This window comes from Antechinus flavipes, chromosome 5 (genome assembly GCF_016432865.1).
Source record: "Antechinus flavipes isolate AdamAnt ecotype Samford, QLD, Australia chromosome 5, AdamAnt_v2, whole genome shotgun sequence".
NCBI lineage: Eukaryota > Metazoa > Chordata > Mammalia > Dasyuromorphia > Dasyuridae > Antechinus > Antechinus flavipes.
In genome coordinates this window covers 223,854,672-223,879,479 of record NC_067402.1, presented here as the reverse complement: position 1 = coordinate 223,879,479, position 24,808 = coordinate 223,854,672, and the positions used below count along the sequence as shown (strand labels likewise).

Here is a 24,808-nt window from a genome sequence, read left to right as displayed (position 1 = left end):
ATCAAATTGAGACTGGGCTATATCCAATTAAATTAATAATATCACTAGAATTGATACTATAATTTCTTTTTGAGTACATGATGGGCCCTCAAATCACCAAGTCTTTGAGGGGGACTAGAGGTGGAATTCTGAGTTGCCTACTTTGCTCTCCAAAGTCTTAGCAATAGAACTGGCCACCAGATCCCTGGGGTAGAGGAAGGGCCCCGCTATCTCTGTCAATAGCACTAATAAGCATCTGTGGGTATAGAAGAACTAAAAAAGAGTTTTCCATGTCAGAAATCCTTGGTATCATCAAAGCTTCAACATTAGAAATTGATGTTGCTTTATTAATGAAAACAACAACAAAGAAGATGCATTGCTGTCTGCTTTGCTTCATCACCCTAACAGCCCTAGCACAGGTCTCTGTCTTGCAGCTAAAAGGAGCAAGTTGGACTGGTTGGCATCAATCTTCTGATCCTATTATGTGTAAGTCATTGTGCTAGGTGATTATGATACAAAGATAAAAGTGGAAAAAGTTCCTACTCTTGATGAATTTATATTTTAATGGAGACAATATAAATATATAGACATAAACAAAATTTAAAAGTATATCTCATGACTGGAATATATTTCTCTGTCTCTTGGTATCTGTTTTCCTAAAAGACATCACAAATGTCACCTTTTACTTGAAAATTTCCTGTCTCACTAGCCTTCTCCCCATCTTGTATGTCCACAGGAAACAATTAAGTATCTATTTCAATTATCTCAGTGAGAAACAATGAGGACTTAGACCAGGGATGGGGCTATGTGAGTGGAAAGGAGACAGGTTTACAATAGATGTTGTATAGATAGAAATGACAAGATTTAGCAATTGATTTGGTAAGTGCTTTGAGGGAAACTCAAGCATTGATGACTCATGTATTTTGAACCTGAACAACTACAAGATGATAGTGCCCTCAACAGTAATGGAGAAGTTCAAAATGTAGAGTAATGGGGCACTGAGTTTGAGGTGTCATCAGGATATGTGGTTGAAAATGCTCAATAGGCATTTGGTAATTTAAAAAAGCAAAAACAAAACAGTTCATACTTTTCTTCTCTTTCCTATTTTTTTCTTTTTTAACATTTCTGTCACTTCCCAAAGACTTCTATCCAATAAGACTCTCTCTTGTAAAGTCTGATCAAGCAAAACAAATCAACATAGTGGCTGGAATTGCTTCCATTTTTCTGCTGAATACAGCTTGGAGACAAATCAATATGCTTGTATATTGATATTCCTAATTTTGAGTCTCTTGGTTTTTAGGTTTTTTAACTGGACAGAAAACTGTCTGACTTGGAACTTTTAGCTATCCTCGCAGAAACACCATTTGAACCAGAAAGAAAACTATAGGGAAGATGAACTGGGATCTCAGGAAATTTGGGTTTCCTATTTATACTCCAGTCTTTACAGTTTGAGCAGTTTTCAAGTTTTTCCTCCACTTCCTTCTCCCCATTTTCAAAATGGAGGTTTCTTTACAATATCTGTCACTTCATACCATTCATTTTGGTAATTTGGGGGCCCTTCATTTCCTCCTCTCTCACATATTGAACTCACATTGTGAACACATTAGAATAGTCAAACAAAATCAAGTAATATTTACAGCTGACAGTAAGGGTGACTTTCTGTACTTGTAGCTCTCAACTTCTCAAGAGAGAGGAAGTGCCTCCACCACCCCATTCTTCATTACAATTAATCTGAATTTATTTGCCTTCTAGTGTTTTTATTACATCATTTTTCACCATATGTATCATTCTGTTTTAATTTCTTTACTGTGAATCATTTATGATGGGGGTACCCCAATACTGTCCTGATTTGGGGAGGAATCATGAGGTGAAGCGCTTGAGAAACTTCTTGAAGGGGAGGAATTCTCCTTACACTCTGTGAAAGACCCACCCGAGAGAATCAAGATAAAGTGGTTTCATTCTGTTATATTGGTGGGACTAGTTGAGTCTAGAACCATTCCTACTAAGCTTGAACTTCAATGGTCTCATTTAGCTGGAGATCTAGATTTTTATGGATCTCTACTGAGCTGAAAATTGGCACAGTACAGCTCACAGTAAGCTGTCCCATTCTACTGGAACTCTAGACTTGGGGGCAATAATCTCCTTCAATTGAACCTTCTTGGCTTAACTGCCTGGGAGGACCCCTAGCCCACTGAGAAGATATTCTCTTTTTAGCTTTAATCCCTCTTTATCTCTCTCACCTACTTCTCTGTCAGGACCTGACAGAAGGTCCAAAGCAGCTTCCTCTAGTACAAGGACCCTGCCGGCTAAGAAGGCATTGTCTCTTCTCAGTGTCAGCCTCCATTTCCCTAATAGGACTTGGCAGAGCCACAGTAGGAACATACCAGGCTAAGGGACCTCTCCTTGACATAGCTGTCCGCGAGAACCCTCTGCCCGTTGAGAAGACACCCTTTTCTCAGCGTTAACTCCTCTTTATCTTCCTGCCAGGATTTTTCTACATCCCTTGTTTATCTTTCTGCCAGGACTTTTCTGCTAGACTTTTACTTTTCTGTCAGGACCTTGCCACTGAAGAAATTAGCCTCCTAGCAAAGACTGACTTCTCAGTGCCAATAAGCTTCTTTTTGCCAGTCTAACTTTTCAGGTTCATAAATTCTTTTACCAAGAACCTGCGCCAACCAGAAGGGGTTCCCACAACTCTGCCCTGCGCTGAACCTCATCAATTTCATATAAGGCTGTTTCCTACTAATCTTAATGGAGTTTTGTTTAATCTACAACCCATATGCCATACCTAGGACTCTTGATTTTTGATCTCCTAATTAGTGAGCATTCAAAATGTCTTGTGCCCACACTGGAAAATCTGCCTTCTAGAACATCTTCCTGTCATATGCTGCATGTTTCCTCTCCCTGCTGCCTCCAACTCTATACCTCTGGTTCTAAACTAGCAATTTATCAGTTATTTCAGACTCCTGATGACTCCGTTTGGGTTTTTTTTGGCAAAGATACTGGAATGGTTTGCCATTTTCTTAAATGAGAACATGGGGCAAACAAGATTAAATGACTTACAAAGCTAGTAAATGACCAAAACCAGATTTCAACTCAGAAAGAGGCAGGCCTGGCACTTTATCCACTGTGCCATCTAGTTGCCCCCAAATTAACAATACAATTCTTAGAAAGTATCTGTCAATCAATTGCCCTATGATTTCAGTCTCTATCCTTGTGGTTTTCCTAACCAAAGCCTCCCTTCTTGAACAATACTTCACTATATATATTTTCTTCTCCTTTTAGATTGGGATAAGAACTCATTATTTGGCAAAAACTTCCGGGAAAACTGAAAAGCAATAGGTCATAAATTAGGCATAGACTAACATCTCACACCATATAACAAGATAAATTCAAAATGGGTGGATGATTTAAACAAAAAGGGTGACACTAAGCAAATTAAAAGAGCAAGGAATAATTTAGTTGTCAGACCTATGGGAAGGAGAAAAATTCAATATCAAATGAGAGCATTGCAAAATGCAAAATAGATAATTCTGATTATATTACATGTAAGCTGGGAAACAATACATATAGCAAGAATTTTTAATAAAGCCCTTGTTTCTCAAATACATAGAGAATTGAGTCAAATTTATAAGAATATAAGCTGTTTCCCAGATCAAAGGATATGAGTAGGCAGTTTTCAGATGAAGAAATCAAAGCTATTTACAGGCATGAAGAAGTGCTTTGTATCACTGTTAGTGGTGTTGTGAAGTCATCCAACCATTTTGGAGGGCAATTTGGAACTATGCCCAAAGGCAACCAAATCTTTTGATCCATCCCAAAGAGATCATAAAAAAAGGAAAAGGATCTACATGTACAAAAATATTCATAGCGTTTGTGATGGCTATCAATTGAAGAATGAACAAGCTATGGTTTATGAATACAACTGTGCAATAAGAAATGATGAATAGGCAGATTTCAGAAAAAACTGAAAAGACTTGTATGAAATGATGGAAAATGAAATGAGCAGAATCAGGAAAATATTGTATACCAGTTTTAGCAACTCTGTGTGATACTCAATTGTGATTGACTCAAGTTTTCTCAGCAACACAATGATCTAAGACATGTACAAAAAACTCAGGAAAGAAAATGATATCCATACCCAGATAAAGAACTGATGGATTCAGAATACAGATTGAAGCATATTTTCCCACTTACTTTAATCTTTCTCATGTTTTTTTTCCCCTCTTGATTTGTTTTTTTTTTTTTTTTCACAACTGTGACTAATATGGACATATGTTTTACATGATAACATGTGTATGGTTGCTTGTTTGTTGTACTTTGTTCTCAAGGAGGACCAAAATAGCATCACTATGTTAGAATGGATTTACAGTGTGTCCAACTGTGGCTGGTCAGACCAATATGAGCTTGGAATGCTCTGCCATAGGTCAGACACAAATGGTCCCTATGAACATTTGGGGTGACTTCTCTAACTTTGCCCATCTCCTGTTTCCCTAAGCTAATTCAAGTTCACTTTGCTCATACAACTCAGTACTTTCTCTGATGGGGGCACGCCCTGCTGGGAGGTGCTGTGCCAGTGTCTCTCCTATCATACAATCAATTCTAAAGTTGAGAGATCTTGAGAGTGTCCTTGTATCATTTTTTCTGACCACCTTGTAAGCACTTGCCCTGTGTGAGTTCTCCATAAAATAATCTTTTTGGCAAGTCATTCATTTTTCTCCATTCTATTTTTCCCCATTTACTTTTGAGTTGAGCGACCTTGGCATTTGGCATTTGAACGTGGCCAGCCCAACAGACTTGTGCTCTCTGCAGTAGAGTTGGAATGCTTGGCAGTTTAGTTGGAGAAAGGACTTCAGTGTCTGGTATCTTATCCTGTCAGGAGTAGGGTGTATTCAGGGAAGGCTAGTATCTCTGGGGTAAGTGCTGTTCAGCCCTTTACAAGGCTGCTTTCCACTTTTGATATTCCCCTGATCCACCTAAATCTCATATGTGGCTCCGAGAAGCTGTAGTATGCACTATAATCACATCCCAGTAAACTGTTTCCGCAAGATGGGCCAAACCAGGTTGAGGGTAACCAAGAGGTCTCAAATTGTACAGTTAGTTATGCTACCCCAAACATGTAAAGACTTCTGGAGGAATGGGCAGATGAGAACAATTTGTTCTCTAATGGCTCAGGCCACAGAGTTTTCTCACTTGAAGCAGCAGTGGAATTCAGCAGCTCCTTGGGTAGCCTTTTAAGTTTCACACTGCTCACCTCCAGGTGTGAGGAAGGGAGGGAAGGAATAAAGTAAATAAAGTGAACAGCAGAGAACAAAAGAAAAATTTACAAGGAAGTAAAAATGAACACGCATAATTATAATTTCTTCTAAAAATATATATACTTTCTTGATTTAATAATTTGCTGTTATATATTTTGAATCCTCCTTGATTGGGCACATGACAATGTTCTCTTTTGTTTTGTATTCCTTTTTTTTTCTTTTTTCTTATTCTGTTTTTTTTAAATAAAATTAAATCTTAAGAAATCAAAGGGAAAAAAATCCTTGAATCTCCCTAAACTGGGTGGAAGTAAGAAAACATGGAAAGGTCTTGAAAATGTTTTTATAAAGGTGTTGATTTAAAAAGAGGGCAGATTGATGAGGTGAGGCAAAACATTAATGAGGAGGGAAAGGGTGAAAGGAGAAAGAAAAGTATAAATGGGGAAAAGTAGAATGGAGAAAAATGAAGTATTAGTTATCATAATTGGGATGAATTCTCACATAAAATGGAAGTAGATAATAGAGTGAATTCAAAGCTAGAAACCGACAATATGTTATTTACAAGAAACACATTTGAAATATAGAGCTACATACAGAGTAAAGGTAAAAGTCTGGAGAAGAATCTATTATGCTTCAACTGAAAAAAAAAAATTAGGGATAAGGATCCTGATCTCAGACCAAGCAAAAGAAAAAAACAGATCTAATTAAAAGAGATAAGGAAGGAAACTACATTTTGTTAAAGGGTACCATACAGAATGAAGTAACATCAATATTAAACATATAAGCATCCAAATTCTTAGGGAAGTTACGTGAGTTATAGGAAGAAACAGACAGCAAAACTATACCAGTAGGGGATCCCAACCTCCCTCTCTCAGAATTAGATGAATCTAACCACAGAATAAATAAGAAAGAAGTTAAGGAGGTGAATACAATTTTAGAAAAGTTAGTATGATAGACCACGAAAAAACTGAATGGGGAGAGAAAGGAATGAATTTTAGAGTCCATTTAGCCCAGACCCATATCTGAATTGGAATCCATATCTCCAATTGATTATCCAGCTTCTGTTTGAACATTTTCACTAAAGATAGCAAAAATTAACCTTGCAAAATTTTGTGTTCCAAATTTTTCTTCCTCCTTTCCCCTCACCTCCTTCCTTAGACAGCAAGTAATTCAATATATTCAACCACTTTATAAAGCTAACCCCAAACTGTATTTTAACATATCTTTTCCTTGTCCAATATTCCTATAAGTATTATCTCAAATCATCTTCAAGAGAGTATTGAGGAATTCTGCCATTTTGAATCTCTATCTTCTGAGTCTGTCTGTCTCTTTCCCCTTTCTATTACCCCCTCTAAATCAGAAATTTCTTGGATATATATTTTTCCAACAGGAGAAATTTAATGTTGTATAATTGTAAATCATCATTTTTAGTTGCTCATCCAAAATGGTTGGACTAATTCATAGCTTCATTAGAGTATACTCTGTTATTTAACTGTCTTTTCACTAAATCTCCAACAATCAGTACTTCCATCTCTCGTTATCCTTGTCAAATAGCTGAGGTGAAACCTCAGAATGGTTTTCATTTGCACTTCTCTTATTATTTGTGATTTGGAATTGACTTCTATGTGGTTGCCAATAGTTTGCAATTCTTCTGATTCAGTAGAATATTAGGTAGGCAACATGGATAGGAAGACTTGGGTTCAAATGCCTAACACAATGACTACCTATGTGACCCTGAACATGTCACTTAAACTGTATGGTTAAGTGGTTTCCTCAGCTGAAGATATTCCTTGTGAGACTGCGCAGAATGAGTCTAATTGAATCCTGCCTTAGACACTTAGTAATCGTGATACTGGGCAAGTCACTTAACCTGTCATGGCCTGATCTGTAAGATGAGGAGATTAGACTTGATCTCTAACATGCTTTCCATCTTTCATTGTATAAACCTGTAATCCTAATGCCCCTTGCCTATCATCCTGAATCATTTTACCTGTCTCACATGTACAAACACATACACGCATACCCTTCATACACATACACACACATATACACACACAAAAGAGGCATTTGATGCATGATTTTTCCTACCTGCTTCTCTTATCTTACTTGCATTAATTTTGTTTCTACAAAAAACTTTCAATTTCATATAATCAAATTTATTTTTCGTAATTGCTTCTAATTCTTCTTTGTCCATTTCTGTGAAAGGTGCCTCATCTGATTCTTTTGTAATTTTGTTATATGATTATTAATATTCACATCAAGTAAAATTTATTTTGGAATATCATGAAAGAGACTGTTCTGACCTTAATTTTCTTCAAAGTACTTTTTAAAATTCTTATGAAATAGGGAATTATATCTGAAAGTAATTTGGGGGGAAATTTGTCAAACATTGAGTTGTTTAGTTAAAATATTTCTGATTCTTGCTTTTCTTATTTGCTTTATTAATTTATTTTTTATTTTACAATCAGTACCAAATGGTTTGGGTGATAGTTACTTTATAACATATCTTAAAATCTGGAAGTACTATATTCTCCTTCACTTTTATCTGTTTTCTTCATTACCCTTGATAGTCTAAATTTTTTATTCCTTTTAAAAATTTTAATAATTTTTATTTTTCTAAATACATGCAAAGATAGTTTTCAGCATTAACCTTTGCAAAATCTTGTGTTCCAAAATTTTCTCCCTCTCCTTTCCTCTCCCCATTCCCCAAGACAACAAGCAATTCTATATAGGTTAAGCATGTGCAATTCTTCTAAACTTACTTCCATATTTATCATGCTGCACACACACAAAAAAATCAGATTAAAAGGGAAAAAACATGAGAAAGGGAAAAAAATCACAAGCAAACAAATAACAACAACAACAAAAAGGTGAAAATACTCTGCTTTGATTCACATTCAGTCTCCATAATTATCTAGATATGGGTGGTACTTTCCATCACAAATCTATTGGAATTGCCTTTTATCATCTAATTGTTCAAAAGAACCAAGTCCATCACAGTTGTAGATATTTTATTCCTAAAAATGGATTTTGTTCTTACTTGGTCTAGCCTGGAAAATATCCTTTTGGTAGTTTGAGTTATAAAACACTAAATCTATACATTAAGTTTAGTAGTATTGTCATTTTTCTTATATTAGCATAGCCTATGCCTGAGCACTAAATATTTCTCCAATTATTTGAGTTATACACTATTTCTTTTTATTTTTCCAAATACATGCAAAGATAGTTTTCAATATTTACCCTTACAAAACCTTCTGTTCCATATTTTTCTCTTTCCCTCCTTACCTCCATCCTCTCCTAGACAGCAAGTAATCCAATATAGGTTAGATTCTTCTGAACATATTTACACATTTATCATGCTGCACAAGACGTCAGATCAAAAAGAAAAAAAAATAGAAAAAACAAGCAAGCAAACAACAAAGGCAAAAATATTATGGTGTGATCCATATTCAGTCCCCACAGTCCTCTCTTTGGGTACAGATGGCTTTCTCCATTGCAAATTTATTGGAATTGGCCTGAATCACCTAATTGTTGAAAAGAGTCAGCTCCATCACAGTTGATCAAAACATAATCTTGTTGCTATGTATTATGTTCTTTTGCTTCTACTCTGCTCCCTCCAGGCTTTTTTGAAATTATCCTCCTGATCATTTCTTATAGAACAACAATATTCCATTATATTCATATGCCATAACTTATTCAGCCATTCCCCAACTGATGGACATCCACTCAGTTTCTAGTTCTTTGCCACTACAAAAAGGGTTGCCACAAACATTTTTTGCACTTGTGGTATGCTTTATTTCTTTAAGGAATCTCTTGTAAATTTATCTATGTAGAACACCCCAGCTTTTGGGCTAAGAACTCACTAACTGACAAAAACTGTTGGGAAAATTGGAAACTAGTGTGGCAGAAATTAGGCATTGACTCACACTTAACATCATATACCAATATAAGGTTAAAATGGGTTCATGCAAATGATGGACAGAAGCAGCTACACCCAAAGAAAGAACACTGGGAAACAAATGTGAACTATTTGCATTTTTGTTTTTCTTCCCGGGTTATTTTTACCTTTTGAATCCAATTCTCCCTGTGCAACAAGAGAACTGTTCGGTTCTGCAAACATATACTATATCTAGGATATATTGCAACATAGCTAACATATATAGGACTGCTTGCCATCTGAGGGAGGGGATGGAGGGAAGGAGGGGAAAAATCGGAACAGAAGCGAGTGCAAGGGATAATGTTGTAAAAAATTACCCTGGCATGGATTCTGTTAATATAAAGTTATTATAAAATAAAATAAAATATTTTTTAAAAAATGGGTTCATGATTTAAACATAAAGAGTGATATTATAAGCAAATTAGAAGAACAAAGTTTACGTCTCAGTTCTATGGAGAAGGAAGGAATTTGTGGCCAAAGAAGAACTGGCGTTCATTATTGAACACCAAATAGATAATTTTCATTATATTACACTAAAAAGCTTTTTGTACAAACAAAACTAATGCAGATAAGATTAGAAGGGAAGCAATAAATTGGGAAAACATTTTTACATTTAAAGATTCTGATAAAGGCCTCATTTTAAAAATACATAGAGAACTGATTCAAATTTATAAGAATTCAAGCCATTCTCCAATTGATAAATGGTTAAAGGATATGAACAGACAATTTTCAAACAAAGAAATTAAAATCATTTCTAGTCATATGAAAAGATGGCCTAAATCACCAGTGATCAGAGAAATGCAAATTAAAACAACTTTAAGATACACAACACATCTCTCAGATTGGCTAAGATGACAGGAAAAGATAATGACAAATGTTGGAGGGGACTTGGGAAAACTAGGAAACTAATACATTGTTGGTAGAACTGTGTGAATGGATCCAACCATTCTGGAGAGCAGTTTGGAACTATGCCCAAAGAGCTTTCAAACTGTACATGCCCTTTGACCTAGCAGTGTTACTACTGAGCTTATTTCCCAAAGAGATCTTAAAGGAGGGAAAGGGACCCATACGTGCAAAAATGTTTGTGGCAGCCTTTTTTGTAGTGGCTAGAAACTGAATAGATGCCATAATTGGAAAATGGTTGGGTAAATTGTGGTATATGAATGTTATGGAATATTATTGTTCTGTAAGAAATGACCAGCAGGATGAATACAGAGAGGCTTGGAGAGACTTACATGAACTGATGCTAAGTGAAATGAGCAGAACCAGGAGATCATTGTACATGGCAAATCAATATTATACAACGATCTGATGGATGTGACTCTTTTCAACAATGAGATGACTGAGGACAGTTCCAATGATCTTGTGATGAAGAGAGCCATCTACACCCAAAGACTGTGGGAACTGAATGTGGATCACAACATAACATTCTCATTCTTTTTGTTGTTGTTTGTTTGCATTTTGTTTTCTTATTCATTTTCTTTTCTTTTTGATCTGATCTTTCTTGTGCAGTAAGAGAATTGTACAAATATGTTTACATATATTGGAGTTAACATATTTTAACGTGTATAACATATACTGGATTACTTGCAATCTAGGTGAGGGAGTGGGGAAAAAGAGAGGAAAATTTGGAACACAAAGCTATGCCAGGATCAATGTTGAAAAATTATCTGTGTATATGGTTTGAAAATAAAAAGCTTTAATAATTAAAAAAATTATTTAAGTAGGTATTCAGTGCACTTTGCTATTTTATACGACTAATATTATTTTGAATAGGACTGACATCTGTCTTATTGCTTCTTAGATTTTGTTAATACTTTTAAAAACACAATTGATTTTTGTGAATTTTTTTTTAGGCTGTAACTTTACTGAAGTTATCGCCTCAAGTAGTTTCCTTAATAAAACCTTAGAAAGGAAAGAGAGTAAGCTCTTTATCTCATTTGAGCCTCATAGCAACTCTCTGAGGTAGATTCTGGGATCCTCATTTTACATTTGAGGAAACAGGTGAGGAGGAAAGAACATTAAAGAAAGACTGAAGTGGCAAGCCTGGAAGAAGGGTAATGCTACAAAGAATATGGAGAAACTGGGAACATAGGTAATTTGGAGAGGATGGTAATAATGGGATGATGTAGAGGTTAGAATCACACAACTAGTAAGTGTCTAAAAACTGATTTGAATCCAAGTCTTCCTGACTCCAAGACTATTATCTGATCTACTTCTCCACCTAGCTGTTTTTTAAGATATACTAAGTAAATTAAAAGATCACCAGCAAATAGAAATAGGTTTGTTTATATTTTTGCTTTATGTCTAATTTTCTTTCTCATCTTATTTCAATTGCTAGCATTTCTAGAACTACATCTAATAATATGGTGGAGGAAGGGGGCATGCTTGCTTTACTCTTGTATTTATAGGAAAGCTTCTACCCACACTTAACACCGTACACCAAGATAAGGTCATAATGGGTTCATGACCTAGGCATAAAGAATGAGATTATAAATAAATTGGAAGAGCATAGGATAGTTTACCTCTCAGACCTGTGGAAGAGGGAGGAATTTATGACCAAAGAAGAACTAGAGATCACTAGTGACCACAAAATAGAAAATTTTGATTATATCAAATTGAAAAGTTTTTGTACAAACAAAACAAATGCAGACAAGATTAGAAGGGAAACAATAAACTGGGAAAACATTTTTACAATCAAAGATTCTGATAAAGATTTCATTTCCAAAATATATAGAGAATTATATAAGAATTATATAAGATATATAAGAAATCAAACCATTCTCCAATTGATAAATGGTCAAAGGATATGAACAGACAATTCTCAGACGAAGAAATTGAAACTATTTATAGACACATGAAAATATGCTCCAAATCATTATTAATCAGAGAAATGCAAATGAAGACAACTCTGAGATACCACTACACACCTGTCAGATTGGCTAGAGTGACAGGGAAAGATAATGGGGAATGTTGGAGGGGATGTGGGAAAACAGGGACACTGATACATTGTTGGTGGAGTTGTGAACGAATCCAACCATTCTGGAGAGCAATTTGGAACTATGCTCAAAAAGTTATCAAACTGTGCATACCCTTTGATCCAGCAGTGTTTCTACTGGGCTTATACCCCAAAGAGATACTAAAGAAGGGAAAGGGACCTGTATGTGCCAAAATGTTTGTGGCAGCCCTGTTTGTAGTGGCTAGAAGCTGGAAAATGAATGGATGCCATCAATTGGAGAATGGTTGAGTAAATTGTGGTATATGAACGTTATGGAATATTATTGTTCTGTTAGGAATGACCAGCAGGATGAATACAGAGAGGCCTGGAGAGACTTACATGAACTGATGCTAAGTGAAATGAGCAGAACCAGGAGATCATTATATACTTCAACAACTATACCGTTTGAGGATGTATTCTGATGGAAGTGGATCTCTTCGATAAAGAGAGCTAATTCAGTTTTAATTGATCAAAGATGGGCAGAAGCAGCTACAGCCAAAGAAAGAACACTGGGAGATGAATATAAACTGCTTGTATTTGTGTTTTTCTTCCCGGATTAATTATACCTTCTGAATTCAATTCTCCCTGTGCAACAAGAAAACTGTTCGGTTCTGCACATGTATATTGTATCCAGGATACACTATAACCTATTCAACATGTAAAGGACTGCTTGCCATCTGGGGGAGGGAGTGGAGGGAGGGAGGGGAAAAATCGGAACAGAAGTGAATGCAAGGGATAATGTTGTAAAAAATTACCCTGGCATGAGTTCTATCAATAAAAAGTTATCAAAAAAAAAAAAAAAAAAAAAGGAAAGCTTCTAGTATTCCTTATTAGCTATAATGCTAATTTGGTTTTAGATAAATATTTCTCATATTTTTAAAAGATGTTTCTATGACAAGGCTTCTTAAATCTAGGGTCTATGACCAAAAAATTTGCTAACTATTTCAGAATAATTGTTCCTCACTGGGAAATGAATATAAACTGCTTGCATTTTTGTTTTTCTTCCCAGGTTATTTCTGCCTTCTGAATTCAATTCTCCCTGTGCAACAAGAAAACTGTTCGGTTCTGCACACATATATTGTATCTAGGATATACTGTAACCTATTCAACATGTAAAGGACTGCTTGCCATCTGGAGTAGGGGGTGGAGGGAGGGGGGGAAAAAATCGGAACAGAAGTGAATTCAAGGGATAATGCTATAAAAAATTACCCTGGCATGTGTTCTATCAATAAAAAGTTATTAAAAAAAAAAGAATAATTGTTCCTTTGTAGAATTTTGTAGAACAAAGGAACAAAATTCCTTTTAATTTTATATATTTTATGCATTTAGGAACATTATTCTGAAAAGTCCATAGGTGCCACTATACTGTAAAAGCAATTCATGATAAAAAAAAGTTAACAATCCCTATTCTGTGCTTATATTTTGTAGGATTTTGCAGAAGCATGAATTGATATTGTAATTTGTTAAAGGCTTTTTTTCACATCTACTGATATATTCATACAGGGGTCAATATTTTTGTTTTATTGTGATTAATTATATTGTTTTTAATAATGTTGAGCTGTCCTTACATCCCTAGTATAAATCCAACTCATTCATTTTGAGTTATGGTTTTTGAAAAATCTTTTTGTCAGAGTTTTATTTAAATTTTTGTGTTATTGATCATATTTTTCTACAATTCTCTTTATTTGCTTTACTTTTCCTTAGCTGAGGTATTACGCCGTATATATATTTTTAAAGAGTTTGGTATTTGTATAAGACTTTAAAACTAAATAGAGGTGTTCATATTTTATTCTAGAAGCAACAGAAAGCCATTAGAATTGATTGAATAGAGGAGTGATATGGTTAGATCTGCAGTTAAGGAAAATTACTTTGGCAGCAATGTATTAGAGTCTCTGAAGGCTCTGGAATCCCTAATCTAGTAACTGCCAGACTACATACTTCCCTCTTCACTATGTGGGTAATAGACAGTATATATGTCATCTTGTGGAAAAGTGGAGGAAGAAAGAAGTCAGCTAAAGTATGCCAGAAAAATCTTTGCAGCAGGAATAGATGGCTCCAGAATTAAGGGTGGTCTTTGTTGGAGTGTGCTTCTCTGTAGTGATTATTTAAGGGCCTAAAGTTTTCCATTGTGATTCATAGGGATGTTTGCTACCTTTGTCAGGGGGACGGTGGGGGGGAGTTAAAGAGATGGGATTCTTTTTTTGTTGTTCTGTGAATTCAGCTATAATTTCTCTATATGTAGCAAATAGTTCCTCTTTTGGGGGAGGGATTTTTAAAAGATTCTTGACCTCTTGTTCATCCAGATGAATAATATTATAATTTTTCTAGTTCTACAAAGTAACATTTTTCTAATTTGATTGACATTTCATTTAATCCAGAAATTAATTTAGGTAGTATTTTTCTTTGGATCATTTGGACAGTCTGCTCATAAACAATGCTCTCCAATTGCTTATCTGTCTTTATTTGCGTTGATTATTTTGTAATTTTATTTACATAATTCCTATGTGTGTCTTGTTTTATAATCTTTCAGATTTTTATATATTCTGTATTTATTTTTAGAACAATTTTTTCCTTCTCTTTCTAATAATGAGAGATTAGAGTAGCAAGTAGTAATGAGAATTGAGTAAATTACTCTGACTCATAGTTGTGACTCAACTCTGAAGCTAGTTCAGTTCCCTTTCTATGGATCTAGTTCAATTTCTGTCTTGGTAAAAAGCCTTATTGCATTGTTTGAACCTAGTTCTGACTGGCTGGAAAATGGACCTATTTAACTGCTGCTTTAAAGATCTTTAACTAAGGCCCTAAGTTACACTGACCAGAAATCCAGTCGAGTCTGAAGACTGATAGAGTTTCTCATAATTGTATATTTCAAGCAACCCTTGTGTCTTATGTAAAAACTGGCCCTAAAGTGGTCAATCAGTTATTGTTTCTATGTTCTTTTGATTGAATACAGACATCTGAGGAGAGTGGGACATCTGTTTTTCTGATTTCAGGGAATTGTATCTGTTTCACTCTTCCCTTTCCAACTTGGAAAATCCCTAATCTTTCTTCCTTTAAAAATCACATTACTTAATTTTGTATACTGGTTAATTGTTTTATTTTAATTAATAGATCTTATTTGATTGTTTTTATTACATAAAAACCTATCTCCCTCTGAATTCAGAGTCTAGTGCCAAAGCTGACAGGGTCTGGCCCTGATTGGTTAGACAATTGGTATACATTGTTTAATCAATTGATATGCTTGGAAGCTCCAATCTTTGATTTCTTTATTATTTCAGTCAATTCATCTGTCACAAAAGGTTTTGCTGCTGATATATAGAAAAAATGATATTTTAAGCTAGAAAGAAAGTGTTGTATCTAAGGCTAAATTTGATGCCTATGTTTATTGCATGAATTTTATTTGTTACATAATCTGGGCACTTTTGCCATGAACTCTCTGAAGCTTCTGAATGGCCATCAACATTCAGAGACCTGTTAATCTGCAGTTCCAATTCTCAAATTGTATATGGTTCAGGCTGTCTATTACAGTCTTCTATGGGGACTATCTCTTTCCTAGGAGCTGCTCCAACAGGAGTACAGAAAGGAGCTGCTTCCCCTTCAGACCTTCAATGGCAGGAGGCACTTTTTTGAGTTCTCTAATTCTCTGGTAGTTACAAATAGTTAATAGATTCATCATCTTCTGCATTTTGTAACAGGAAAGCAGATTCTTTTCAAGGTCTACTTAACTGAAGGTCTATCCTTGTATTCCAATGACTTTTTAAGAAATCTGACCAATTCCCCCAATGGTAATATATGGTTTTGTTGTATTGATAGACCATTCCCTGGACCTTTTTTTTTTTTTTTTAATTAAATTTTATGTTGGTGAGGATGCAGGAAAACTGGAACACTAATGAAATTGTTGGTGGAGTTGTAGAATGATACACTTTTTTTTTTTTAAATAACTTTTTATTGATAGAACCCATGCCAGGGTAATTTTTTACTCCCTTGCATTCACTTCTATTCCGATTTTTCCCCTCCCTCCCTCCACCCCCTCCCCCAGATGGCATGCAGTCCTTTACATGTTGAATAGGATACACTTCTGAAGAACAATTTGGAACTATGCCCAAAGGGCTGGGCTATTAAGCTGTGCATACTCTTTGATCCAGCAGTGTGCCTACTGGGTTTGTATCAGAGATTGTAAAAGTGGGAAAAGGACCCATTTGTGGGAAAATTTTGATAACAGCCTTTTTTGTAGTGGAAAGGAACTGGAAATTAAGTGGATGCCCATTGGTTGGGGAATGGCTGAATAAACTATAGTATATGAATGTAATGTAATATTATTATTCCATAAAAAATGATGAGCAGATTGAATTCAGAAAAGCCTGGAAAGACTTACATGAACTGATTAGTGAAGTGAGCAGAACCAAGAGATTAATTATTGTACATAGTAACAAGATTATGTGATGATCAACTGTGATGGACTTGACTCTTCAACAATGAGGTGAGGCAATTTCAATAGACTTGGGATGTAAAGAGCCATATGCATCCAGAGAGAGAACTATAGAGACAGAATGTGGGATCATAAATAGCATTTTCATCTTTTTTTTAGTTGTTTTTATTTCCTTGTTTTTTTTCTTTCTTGTGTTCTTTTCCTTTTTGATCTGATTTTGTGTGTGTGTGCAGCATGACATATATGGAAATAAATTCATTAAAATTTTTTTTCATTTCATAGCTTAAAATGTTTTCTATTTTTAAATTAAAGCTTTTAGTTTCAAAATATATACATGGATCATTTATAACATTCACCCCTACAAAGCTCTGCTTTCTAATTTTTTGGAAATAAATTCAGAAGAAAAATTATATTGGATTTAAATTATTTTGGATTGCTTGCTATCTTAGGAAGGGAGGTTTTGTGGGAAGGAAGAGAGAGAGAAAAATTTGGGTTTTACAGACGTGGATGTTGAAAACTATTGTTGCATGTATTTGAAAAATAAAATATTATTAAAAAAATTAAATTTCATTTTTTCAATGAACAAAAATCCTTATTATTATTTTTTAAACTCTCCCTCCCTCCATTGAAAAAGCAAAGAAAATCCCTTGTAATAATATGTTTAGTAAAACAAAGCAAATTTCCAGGCTGGTCATGCTCTCCACTCACAAAATTTTTTTTTACATATGTGTATGTATATATATATATACACTCCTCTACATATTTATGGATGTGAATAAGTAAGTGTGTGTGTGTGTGTGTGTGTGTGTGTGTGTGTGTGTACAAATGGCTAGATCAATTCACAGTTCCATTAGTACCAAGGTAATGTATCTCTTTTTCCGCAGCCATTTTCCTTCTGTGATCTTTCCTATCTGGTTTGGTCATGAACTCTGTCCCTTATCCATAGATCTGACAGGTAATTGCTTTTCCCTCTTAATTTGTTTACGATGTTGGGCCAGCCTGTTTTCCAGTTTTCCTGACAGTTTTTGGCAAACACTAAGTTCCTCCCTATGAATTTTGTTATTTTTTCCAGCACAATAAGGTAATTTTATGGTAGTCTGATAGCTGTGGCACTTTGTGGACTTTTCTGTAAAGAGGCAAATGTAAGTGTGATGGTTGGCTTTGCTTGGACTGCCCTAGTCTCAGCACTGTATGTAGCACCAGGATGGCCAACATCTCCAAGGTCTGGCATCTGCTGCTCTCTGGGGCGTTCCAAATACTGGGGGTGCCTTTTTTAAGGGAACCCTTCCATTATGCTGCTCCACCCCTTGCAGGCTATACCGTTATTTCTCTGATATTCCTGGGCAGTGAATTGTTGGCTTTGCTAGTACAGATGGGTGGGCAAGCCCCTTTTTGTCTATAGGCTGCTGACTTACTTTTTGTGCAGTTTCAGGGTAGATGATGTCACTTACAGCCTCTCATTGGATTTTTTGATCATTATTAAGTCCGGTGTGAAGTTCAGGGTTCTGTTGGATTAAATATATGGGAGCTAGACACTTTGTCTCCTGTTCAGGGGTCCATCTTGGCTAAAATTCTAATGAATTGCTTCTTGCAGGATTATCATAAGAATTAAATGAGATAACATAAATAATAATAAATAATAATAACATAAATAATTCCTTTTGATGAAGTTAAGATAGCAATACCTTGTTCAAAATAAACGTGACAAATTCACAATGGCCATTTTTTTTTCCCCAAAAGGAAGGTTTATTTAGGAGAAGAGTTTACAGACACAAAGAAGAGATAAAATAGACACCAGGAATGGCAAATATGAAAGAGTTGGGAGATTTCCGGGAAAGAAATCGGGAAATAATATTCAGTCCAAAACTTAAAATCGCTTAAAAAAATTGTTGTGACCCTTGTGTCATTAAGACTAAAAGGCAGAGAGAAAGGAAAAGAGAAGGGGAAGGGCGAAAGGAAGGAAGAAAGGAAGATAATTCTCGAAGTCCAGGAAATAATAAATCTAGAACTTAGAAGCAGCATTAATTCCAACGAAAAAGTTATTTAAAAAAAAAAAAAAAAAAAAAAAAAACTTCCTTCCCTTCTGTTGCCACTCAAGCCTCTTTTGCATTTTCCTACTCTGAGAAGAGACAGGGTTTGCAGAAGGGGAAGCAATAACCTGCCCCAAGAGTAGTGAAAGAGTTCCACGTCCCAAACTGCCTAAAGCATGCCCCACCCCGAAGCCCCCCAATCTTCTTGGGGCACGGAGGGCAAGACTTGTGATCACGTGCTCCGAATAGCGCTAGACGTGACAAGCTACGACTCACGGCACTCCTTGTCGGTCGCCTCTGAGTGACGATCCGCCCGCTGATTGGCCAGACTCTGATATTTGAATGAAGGGTTGGCGCGCGAAGAGAATGGTACAGTCTGGTAGTGTGAGCCTTTGCTTTCTCGTGGCTCCCTGACCGCGACCGAAGGCAAGTGGTGGGTGCTTTCCACCTCCCGGATCGTTGTCTTACCGTTGGGGGACGGGGTTGGTTGTCGGGGAGAGGCCTCGTTTGTTTTGCATGAGGCGGTGGCGAGCGGAGGGAGAGGCCGAGGTTTTGGCTTAAAGTGAAGGAGACCCAGGCCGGGTTGACTGATCCCGGGGGTGGATGGAGTAGCTGCTGGGTGGGGGAGGGGCGGCGGTGGTTGCTATGGGTTGGGGAAGGGGGCTCGGAAGTGGAATCTGCTGGTGTAGACAAGGCAGCTTCCAAGAGTCCTTTCCGATTTCATTCAGAAGTCGTTAAGGGGAAGATCCGCGGTCTATAATGACAGGAGTTTTTTTTGTTTTGTTTTATAGTAGTTTTTTTCCCCCAAACACATGCAAAGATAATTTTTAATATTCAGCTTTGCAAAACCTTGTGTTCCAAATTTTTCTTCCTTTCCCAGCCTCCTCCGATATAGGTTAAACATGTACAATTCTTCTAACCAGATTTCCATATCCATGACACCTTATTCTAATGAATAATTCCGTCAATAAAACATTGACATTAAGCCGGTGCCAGACCCTGGTAGACGGGAGGAAAGTTAAAATCCACAGCCTTGAAGGCAGCAGATTGGATATGTGAGAGGGTGGGAGGTGAGGAGTCAAGGATGACACCCAGATTCTAAGCTGGAGTCACTGGGGGGGGGGGTCCCCGAGCCTCATGTGAATAGGGAAGCTAGGAAGAAGGAAGGAATTTTAGAAAAAGATGTCTACGAGACCTCTCTTTGGAAATGTCTCCTTGGAGATGAGACTGAAGTCAGCAGAGAATTTGGAACTTGATAAGTAGAAATGAGAATTGAAACCATGGGAAGTGATGAGATCACCAAGGGAAATAGTATAGAATCAGGGAACAGCATACCTTTTTTGATAAAAAGACCAAATGGTTAATATGTATTTATGAGCCAAGAGGCAAAATTGAGGATACTATTTAAGTGCCTATATAACAAGAAAAAAATTTCCATGACTTTTTTACTAATGACATTAAACATATAATTAAAGTGGCTTACAGTTTTTTCCTATTGATGAGCAGAATGTTGCTTAATTGGAGTCCAAAGTGTTCCCTCATTAAAATTAATTGCAAATGTTCATCAGTTAAATGCTTATCTATAACGTGTTTCATCATTGAAAATATCTTTTCACATAGATAAGTATGCGGAATACTGATATCCATCTATTAGCATATGATTGTAATTGAGCCAAAAAACTGAAAGTCTTAAAACTAGTTTTTTCTGGACACATTTCTGCTATTGTAACACATTTAAGATTTAATAAATTTTCTTGACTAACAGATGAGCCACTTGGAAACTTACTTTGTGGCTTCCTTTTGGGTTTTAATATTTGTCAAGAAATTCTGCTTTCATTTGAAGTTTTCTTGTTTTTCTGACCATTGTTTTCTTATGAGTTGGGAATATTGTGTGATGAATGATTAGTCTGGTAATGTCAAAATATATATTCTTTTAGCACAGCTGTAGTGTTATTGGCAGCTAAATAAATGGTTTAGTGGATAGAATGCTGAGCCTAGAGTCAGGATTCCAAATGTAGCTTCAGACAATTAGTATATGTGTGATCCTGGGCAAGTCAATTAACTACTATATTTGCTTTAATCCACCAGAGAAATTAGTGGCAGATCACTCCATCTTTGCTAAGAAAACACCATGGATAGGCTATCTTTGGGGTCATGAAAAGTCATATATGACTGAATGATAACAAATGTTATGACATCATAAACATAATGCCTTGCCATCTAATTCAATATCAAAATAATCCACACTCCATTGTTCCTTAAAAGAGTGACATTTGAAGTCATAATTCTTAGCTCATAGCTCTTGCCTATTTTTTACTGTAAAAATTGAGAAAAGTTTTCTTCATGGGTAGAAAAAGGTAAAAGGAACTCTTGAGAACTATATTTCTGTTGTGAATATACATAAAAACTATATGTATAATTTGATTTTACCGATATAACATAAAAAAGGGAAGTAGAAATGGAAAGGGGATAGTGTCAGAAAAAGGGAAGAAGGGAGATAAAAAGAGGGAAACTACATGTGACAATGAGGCAAAGGAAACCTATCATATATGAGGGAACTTAGAGAGGGGGAGGAACATTGTGTGAATCTTACTCTCATCAGAGTTGGCTCAAAGAGGAAACAATTGACATATTTGTTTTACACAGATTCTTCTCTCACTTCATTAAAAAGTGGGAGAGGAAAAGGGAGAAGGAAAAAGAGTAATAAGGGAAGGGTACAAGAAAGGGGAAGGGATTCCAAGGGAGGAGGGAGGGATACTAAAGAGGGAGAGCTGCGCGACGTTAGTGGGACCAATAGGGAAGAAGGGAAGGAGGGCAAGAAAACAGAATACAGGACCTGGAGATACAAATTCTGTCTCATATACTTAGACAAATCGCTTAATCTTTACATTCCTTGTTTGTAAAATTGGGGGTATTAGCACATATCTGCTGCTGTTACAAATATTGAGATAATATTTGTAAACTTTATTGCACTTTATATTATTATACCTCTGTAAAGTAAATTTCCAAGTATTGTTGTCAAGTCCGTATGAGGAAACAAATTCTGAAGCATATGGACCATATGAGTCATATGGCCCTCTCGCTTAGCTTCTAGTTTGGAAGAAGAAAACAGCATAATTTACAGTGTAAGCAATTCACAAATAAGCTTAAATAAACATTGTTACTTTAGAGACAGATTTGTGATCCCCACGAGGACTTTGTCTACAACCCTTATCTGAATAAATAACTGAATTTTTGTGGTTGAGTCCAAATGAATTGATAACCAAATGAATGAAATTGATAACTCTCTGTGATTAACTTTTTTGTTGAATTTATTTAGGCCAGTCCCTGAAAGACTTGTCAGCAGGGCAGTATCTGCTAGAACTAGTGTCTGATTTGCGTATTCTTCAAAGTGAGTGAAGGTCGTACTTAATAGAAAAATGGATACTAGCAAAAAAAAAAAAATTAGTAAAATGATTTTATGTGCACTTTAAGTGGGGAAAGGCCATTGTCAATGAGAGAGTGATAAATAGGATGATGTGACTCTTTTTATATGCTTACTTAATATTGAGCTTATCCTTCCAACTAGTTGGACCTAGTTGAATTCTTTTTCTATTTTTGCAGTTCATATGGACCATGAGGAACTTTAAAGGAGCAGACTTCGGAAAATGGATGAGCAACCAAGAAGAGACGAAAGTTTTAATGGCTGAACTGAAGGTTAGGGAGCTGGCAGGCCAGGGTACTTTCTACCTTTTAAGAGACTGAACGGTTTCCAACCAACATTGAGCAGTGTTATCAAGTTAGAGAGGACCTGAGTAATAAATGAAATAGCAAGCTAAGGTCTTTTGGGAGTTAGTACAGAGTCCCAAGGGCTGTAGCCCACTTGATTAGCCCACTTGATTTTTAAAACCTTTTCCCTCCTTTTTGTTATGATTATAAAACAAAAGATAGACATTATTATGGAATAATCTTTATTTTTGGCCTCTTTTCTCTACCTCCTTCCTTCCTTTGGTAACCTGATTTACAAATTCTTTCTTTTCAGGAGTTCCTGTCCAGACCACTGGAAAGCCCCACAGGCCGTTCACTTGCAACAGAGCAGCGGCTGGCATGTGATGGCATTCTGAGGGCCTGCAACCAGCAAGTGGTGGCTGGGCTGACTTGTCCCGAGCATCTGAGCAGCTTGTTGGAGCTGGTGGAGATGGCCTGTGATGGCTACTTGACAGCAACCCCTCATCGCTCACCCCTCTACTTGGAACGGATCCTCTTTGTTCTATTGAGGAATATTAGTGCCCAGGTGGCCCCAAAAGCTGTTCATCGCCTGATCCAGTCATTGCATGCTTGTCTCGTGCAGCATGTGCCTGTGGCTACAAACCAGGACTATGAGGCAATCGCCCGAGGGGCCTTTTCTTTGCTTTGGAAGAGGGCAGACGGAGTTGAGGATCAATATTCGGCATTCTCTGTTCGCCTGTGGGCTCTTAGCTTCTTGGTTCTCCTAGAGGATGAAAGTACACCCTGTAAATTCCCCCATTTTTCTTCCCCAACGGCTTGTCAAGCTGAAGCTGCCTGCCGGCTCTTTGAAGCTAATGGTCATCCTTTGAGTGAGGCAGATGCCTGCTTCTTCAGTGAACAGCTCTCTACTCGTGTGATCAAAGTGCTGGTTGGTGAGGAAGCTGGCCCTTTGTGTGCTCTCTCCCCCCGCAGGGCCCTCTGCCTCCTAGAGCTCACCTTAGAACGTTGCCGGCGGCTCTGCCTGGGCCGCTGCTGTGATGAGGCCACCAGGGCTGTGCAGGAAGCCCAGGGTTACCTAGGAAACACAGACTTGGCCCCTAGCCTCCAGCTGTGCCTCCTTGGGGTAGAACTGCAGAGACTGCTGCCGGGAGCCCTCGGGGTGGTGGGTGAGCTGTTGCGCAAAGCTGCTGCTACCCTCGATTTTGGTGTGCAAGGCCCGTCATCTTCACTTAGGGCCCTTTCTGAGACTTCCCAGTTCATCTTCTCAGTCCTAGAGAATGATACCCTGAAAAAGTATGACTTGGACACCATCTTGGGCTTTTCTGCCTTCCTGGGCAAATACTGTCATCTCCTACGCCAGCTTCGGGACAGTGTAAGTGATGGATCAGGGGAGGGGTTGGTGAGGACCTATCTCAAGCTCCCTGCCAGCTGAGGCCTCCATCAGTCTGGAAACCTGCTCTCACCTTGACAGGCTTGCTGCCACCTCGAGAGATTCAGTGTTGGCAGTAGTCATGCTTTACCCCCAGCTGCCTCTCTTCTGGCTTTTTCTCCAGCTCAGGCCCTCACATACTTGCTTTCCTATTGACTAATTTTCTGCTCCTCCTTATCTTTGTAGCCTCCTGTAGATTGTCCCAAGCAGCAGCAAGTCTTGGCTCAGATGCATTTTCATGGATTCCAACTTTATACCAAGATGGTTTATGATTTCTTCAATGGTTCTAAGGTACTCTTGGTTGGTACAGCCGGGTTGTAGATATTTTCCTAAAAGTATTGCTTTGGTCTTGCTTAAAGGATCCAAATCCAATTTGATATTGTTGTTACAGTTATTTCTTTTAAGTGGTGGCAGGGGTTCCTGCCTTCTCTAATCTCATATCTCTTTTTCTTCAGATAACCGAGTTGACTGACCTAACACAGCTAGGAGAGAGTTGTCACTATGCTGTTGTCTGGATGCTCGAAGCTTTAGAGGGCCTAAAAGACCAAGAGCAGACAGAGTACCTTGGAATCACTGGTCAGTGCCTGGGTATTCTCTACTAGGGTGGTCATAAAAACTCTTAAGGGTATGTCCACATAGAAGCTTTCCTAGAAGGCTGGCCAAGCAATTGACACAATGGGCCACTGGCTTTGTCACTATGGAAGTTAAAGAAGTAACCATTTGCATTCCTGAATCTTACTGGCCAAGGAATAGAGAAAAAATGTTCATAATGTACAGCCATCTTTTCAGTTTTCCATGGTAATGGAAAAATATAATAAAGTTTAATAAAATATATTACATATAATTGAGAGTTCATATATTAGAAAATCCTACAGATGCAGGGAATAAAAATAGGATAAATATAGTGTTAATCTAGGAAAACTTTATGAAGGAAAGCCAATCTTATTTTTATAATAGCTTTTAATTTTTCAAAATACATGCAAAGATAGTTTTCAACATTTACTGTTGCAGAACCTTGTGTTCCATATTTTTCTCCCTACCTC

The 24,808-nt window shown here is 36.9% G+C and overlaps 1 protein-coding gene across 2 annotated transcripts in view; it reads left to right on the top strand.

Moving 5' to 3' along the window:
* Nucleotides 1-22,134: 22,134 nt before the first annotated feature.
* The window catches only part of ESPL1 (extra spindle pole bodies like 1, separase), a 40,736-nt gene continuing 38,062 nt past the window's right edge, over nt 22,135-24,808 (top strand). The window contains exons 1-4 of one of the 2 annotated variants that reach the window (XM_051962030.1): nt 22,135-22,324; nt 22,650-23,708; nt 23,952-24,056; nt 24,221-24,341. In XM_051962030.1, coding sequence (XP_051817990.1) covers nt 22,244-22,324; nt 22,650-23,708; nt 23,952-24,056; nt 24,221-24,341 — 1,366 coding nt within the window. In that variant the 5' untranslated portion in view covers nt 22,135-22,243. The remainder of the gene's footprint in view (nt 22,325-22,649; nt 23,709-23,951; nt 24,057-24,220; nt 24,342-24,808) is intronic. The other variant, XM_051962028.1, reaches the window with a different exon arrangement.